The sequence below is a fragment of the Arachis duranensis genome, chromosome 7 (assembly GCF_000817695.3).
Source record: "Arachis duranensis cultivar V14167 chromosome 7, aradu.V14167.gnm2.J7QH, whole genome shotgun sequence".
Taxonomy (NCBI): domain Eukaryota; kingdom Viridiplantae; phylum Streptophyta; class Magnoliopsida; order Fabales; family Fabaceae; genus Arachis; species Arachis duranensis.
Window position 1 is genome coordinate 64,541,765 of NC_029778.3, and position 5,877 is coordinate 64,547,641.

The following is a 5,877-nucleotide window of genomic DNA, read 5'->3' on the forward strand; positions in this document are numbered from 1 at the left end:
TGGATTATAACAATATTTTTGAGTTTATTGATTTGTGTAGGCCTGAATCTACTCCAATTAATCAATATGTAACTGTGGGTATGGAGTATGTTGTCTTGGGGTCTCTTTGTGCAGCTATTTGGTTTCAATGATGATGAACTTCAAAGCTGTTTGGTTTCGATGATGATGAACCTCAAAACTCCGTTAATATATTCAGTTGTTGTGAAAAAGATCAAGTTGTGTCATGACATTAATGTCCATGATTGTTAATGTAGTTGATATCTGTGATATTGGAGTTAACACAATTTTGACAAAAAAAAACATATAAATGTCGTGATTTGACAAATCTAGCCGTAAACCTGATATTGTATACTAAATAGCGAAATTGTAACCTGGAAATGGAACTAAATATTCATTCCATAAGCTATAATAAACCTTGACATAATTTTAACAGAAGCATTTAGCAACAAAAGTCTCAAAACAAGTGTATGAGTCTGATATAGCAGTAGCAAATCAAATGTACTTAATAGTACCAATACAAACCATGAACATGAAAGGATCAGGTTATGAAATATAAACACTAGGCATAAGTTACAAAAAAATCATAGTATCAGAGTTGATAGAGCTCTCATTACAGTAAGTCCTTGATCAAAAAATAAAGTCACACTAGAAACTCCTATTTGTTGGGTGTGGAGTTGCTGCTGCCACTAGAAATCTCGTTGTTGTTGCCACTTGAAGATACTCCTGTTGGTGAGCAGAACCCAGGTGCTGGCCATTTACCTACTGTTTGAATTCTGGATGGTGGAGTTTGCATGAATCGCATAAATCTTGTAGTCGTCCCTCGACTTGCACCATGCATTTTTTGTCCGGTAACTTTTGGAGGAGGTTGGTTAGTTGGTGATGTAGGCCTAACAACAGAAGGTTGTGGTGTGGTAGGCGTTATGGGAGTAGGTTGTGGTGGGTCAGGTCTGAGGGGAGAAGGTTGTGACGGTGGTGGCCTCTTAACGTTTCTCCTCCTAATTGGTCTCTTGGACATGGTTGGATTCATGATAGGTCTAGGTGGCACATATGCAGCTGAGGAGTTAGAAGGTGGAGGTCTTACTGCCATAGGTTCTTTCGAAGGATTCACACAGTTCAGATCATCAACATTCACCTATAAATGGGTAATTGCATTAAGTCAAATATTTAATGCAAGATAAATTTATCTTCATGCCAATAAGTAGAAGAAGAGAGTCCATATAAATAACTTACATTGGGTGAATCTGAAGCTGATGCTTCAGCATCTGCTCCTCTAATGTCTCTTCCCAATACATCTCTTGCTCTCTGGTGTATTACTAACATGATATGCATCGTGGTAGACATTTCTGTCAATAAAAAAAATAAATTTCATATCTTCTAATATTACCTAACACCCAAATGAATGAATCATCAAAAATTGAATGAACCATCAATAAACATAATCAGTTTATAACATTACCCAACACCCAATTTTTTTCAACATTAAGACATGAATAAATCATCAAAAAATGAACAGTCCATATCAATACACTTACTATTGTATATGCTCATTTATGTTCAAGAACACATGAATAAGCAACTCAGCAATTCACTAAACAAAACATGGTTTGCACTGCTACAAATTTCACCAAAAATATGATTAAGAGCTAAAATCTGCACATATTAACCAAACAAACTCACCAATTTGGTGTTCAACAAGGACATTCAACTAGCGCCGCATAACCAAAGTTTAATCACAATCATCATCAAGAAGTTCAAAAAACAGCTGCACTTTATTTGAGACAAGCAATAAGAGAAGCTAAATTGCATTCATCAGCCCAATACATCCCTTAATGCTTTCCATTATTTATTACATGAAAAATGGGGTTTCAATAATTGATTTATAGAATAATGATTTGAGATATACATGTTATGATATTTGGTGATAGGCTATGCTTGCTGCCAACCCGTGTAAAATAATGAATGTTTTCAGAAAAATGTCCCCTGAAAACTATAATTATCTTATGGTGGTGGTATTATTTTCAAATGTGTAAAATATGAAGAATTTACCGAATTACATTTTGTTAGGTATTTCTTCATTGAGTGACAATAATATATAGAAAATTTAGGACCATCGTTAAGAGATATACTGTGTATCATTGATGGCCAAGCACGAGAAAATTTTATAAATTGGTGACTTGAATCACTCTTTCATTCAATACACCTACTATTGTATATGCTCATTTATGTTCAAGAACACATGAGTAAGCAACTCAGCAATTCACTAAACAAAACATGGTATGCACTGCTACAAATTTCACTAAAAATATGATTAAGAGCTAAAATCTGCACATATTAACTAAACAAATTCACCAATTTGGTGTTCAACAAGGACATTCAACTAGCGCATAACCAAAGTTTAATCACAATCATCATCAAGAAGTTCAGAAAACTGTATATTTGTGAATTAAAATGCCTAATAAAAACAAAACTTAAGCCCTATGCTGATTAGACATAAGGTTTAAATATAAAACTCCATTCATGCGATATATCGAGCATGTGGTGTGCAGCAAATTCAAACAGCATGTTTAGTTCGATGTAGGCATCAAACAACCCAGAAAGTTCATCCACAGCAAACACATTCACTCCAAAACACAGAAATCATGTAACTTAACCTAACCAGATCACTAAAATAGAATGAAAAAGCAATAAAAATAAAGAAAAGAAAGACAGGGAAGCAGGGGAAGGAAATGGAACATGCGTTGATGAGAGGGAAGGACGAAGAAAGTGGGCGAGGCGGAGGAGTGGCGGTCGTAGTGGCACAAAAGTTTGCCGCCCTTGGTTCCTCGCCGGACTGAAGATGTGAAGCAGGGGCTGTTCGCGCAGAGACAGGGTGACTTCGCGCAAAGGAGGGAAGAAATGGGGAAATGGAGAAGAAAATGGAAGAAGGATTGGGCGATGCTGGTTGCCGGTAGTGTTTCGGGCGGACGGAGGTGGTTGGACGGATTGGTTGGTGGCGTAGGGTTCAATACGTGGTTCACGTCTCTCTCTCTCTGCTAGGGCATGCAGAAAGGTCGTGAGGAAGAAGATGGAATGGCGTGAAGTGCCTTTAACGTTTCACTCTCTCCCTTCTATATCCACCTGGAAGGTTCTTAAAAAAATAAAAATTAAAAATCAAAAGCCAGGTAAGCACTTAACGTGCCATGTTGGCCTTTAAGTTAACAGAGCTAACGTTTTAATGACGTTCGGGTACTATCGACAGACGGATCCAGCCTTTCATGGGTATAAAGTCACTTTTCTTCTTCTATGGGTACTTTTGTCAGTGTTCGCAAAGTTCATGGGTACAAATGGTAGTTTTTCCTATAAATAATAATTCATTTATATATTGATCGTTAGTTATATATCATAACTATAAATATAAACTTAAACTCTTTTTCTTTTGACAAGGAAAAATGCTACAATTTTTACTAGTTTTTTAAGACTCTTGAATTTTTTTATTTATTATAAATGAGTAGTTACCAAATCCAAACTAAAAATAATTTATTTTTACAAAAATATTATTTTGATAAGCCAACCCAACTAACTCATAGCTTTTTTTAAAGTCTATATTCTAGTTTTTTTAACTAATAGACTTTACAAAAAATTCAAACCTGCCCTCATTCTATATCAAAAAAAATTAAACCTGATTTGTTTAATAAAACAAGCACAATCTAAAATGAAGCGAACCAAGATAATAGGTACCAGAGATCAACGGAAAGATGACTTACAATGTGATAAACAGAAGCATGGAAGAACTTGATGAAGAACATAATGGAATTGATTATAAAAAGTGTAACTACATTACTCTACAATCAAAGTAGTCTTGCTATTTATATATAGAAAGAGCTAATTAAATATATCTGACTCAGCCTAAACTAGTAATGACATATGAAAGTAGTTATAATACAGAATTATTGAAAGAAGAGTTCTTCTTCTTCTTGCTCACTAAGTTACTTCGACTCTTTCATACTTAATACTCCCCTCAAACTCATGATCTTCTTAGACAATACCCTGAGTTTGATTTTGAATTTCTCAAAACTGTGAAGGAAGAGAGGTTTGGTAAGGAGGTCTACTACTTAGTCAATTGCTGGAATGTGCATTATAACAAGTTGTGTTCAATTGACTCTTTCTCTAACTGAATGAAGATCCAAATCAAAGTGCTTGGTTTTGTTGTGTAGAACTAGATTGGCAGTGAGCATCACAGTATTAATGTTGTCACTATAAATTACTGGAACGTGAGTGAATTTGATTTGAAGTTCCGTAAACCGGTGACGGATCCATTGAACATCTGTTTCTGTTACTGCAATGCTCTTGAATTTCAGCTTTAGCACTGGATTTGCTGACTAAATGTTGCTTCCTACTTGCCCATGAGATCATATTGGATCCTAAATAGACATAAAAGCATGTGGTTGACCTTCTATCATCTGTGTCCGAACCCCAATCTGAATTTGCAAAAGCAAACAATCAAAAGCCATTGCATGGTTGAAAGAAGATCACTTGATCCTTGGTACCAACCAAGTATCACTATAAGAAAAAAAGCTGAGTATCGTCGGATTAGTCAAATAATTCCACTAGTAATAAAGTTACCGTCAGATTTAGCGACATCTTAGAGTTGACGCTATAAACATCACCAGAAACTGCTTACCAGTGAAATTTTTTGTCCAACGCTAATTACCGGCGAATTTTTCGTCGATATTTTCCATGGATTTGTCAAGACCGGTTGCTGATTACCGTCAGATTAATCTGATCGTAGTTATTAGTTTTTTTTTTTATTTTTTGGGAACAACCTTGTCACAATTAGTAGAAACCTAAAATTAAAACTCTTACTAATAACAAAATTATTAGTAAAAATCTAAAATTAGCAAAAATCGACAAATTATTTTATTAAATATAAACGGTCAGAATACAAATGAATGTCACAGTAGTATAGTGCAATAAAGTAGACAAAGAAACAAAACTAAAATAAAGACCCCCTACAAATCCCGATAGTCTTCGTTGTCATCGCCGTTGTTGTCATGGTCCCCCTGCTCAGGCGGCTGTGAAGGTGCTGACGTGGGTACCCCACCAGCAACGGCTTCGCTGGAACCACCAGCACCGATGGAACCAGCAGTGCCGCTGCCTCCAGCGTGCATCTGCAGGCTATACTCTTCCATCTACTACCACAACTGCTCGAGTTGCTCTAGCTTCTTCGTCAGGTCTGAGCTGACGGCAACAGATGCAAGAATCTATCGATACTTATGTTCAGACTACTCCTGGTGTTGGTTAAGCTCCTATGTTAGCTTCTGCACCTTCTCCTTCAACTCGACAACTTCCTGGGGATTAGCAGAGTTGGTGGCAGAGGCAGAGGCAGAGGAAGCCGCCAACCCGAACGAGTAGAGGTCGCTAGCAAAGAAGGAGCCCAACCCGAAGAGGTGATTTTTGTGGGGTTCAGAGGCCATCTTGCACCAAATCTTATCGAGATCCACGACGAAGGTATCAGAGTCGACTTTGTCGAGTCCACCAGGCAGCTAAGATTGCTGAGTTGTGGCCTCCAGCCTCTGATGATACTCCTCTTGCATCACACACGAGAGTTATGATTCGGATAATAGTTCAATAATTAACTTTAAACCAAATAAAGTTGAAATTTAAACTCACATAATAGGCCGCCGACTGCTCGTCAGCAAATCTCTCCTTGTTTTTCCTTCAAAGTATGAGTATACTTGAAGGTCTCTGCCAGAGTCTCCCATAATTTTTTCGATTTCACTAAAAATTTTAAAAACATTCGACAGAGTCTTTCCTGAAATTCGGATTTAGCCACCCATGAAGGGTTCCATCCAAACCAATTATCAACCATTATTTTTCCGGTCAAGCATTTTCCAAATC

At 36.8% G+C, this 5,877-nt stretch overlaps 1 protein-coding gene across 1 annotated transcript; it reads right to left on the bottom strand.

The window, feature by feature from the left end:
* Positions 1 to 655: 655 nt before the first annotated feature.
* On the bottom strand, positions 656 to 1,329 carry LOC107459279 (proline-rich receptor-like protein kinase PERK8). Its single transcript, XM_016077501.1, has 2 exons — positions 1,231 to 1,329; positions 656 to 1,132 (listed from the first exon to the last, which is right to left on the bottom strand). The coding sequence occupies exons 1-2, from the start codon at positions 1,327 to 1,329 to the stop codon at positions 656 to 658; spliced, it is 576 nt and encodes a 191-aa protein (XP_015932987.1).
* Positions 1,330 to 5,877: the final 4,548 nt, after the last annotated feature.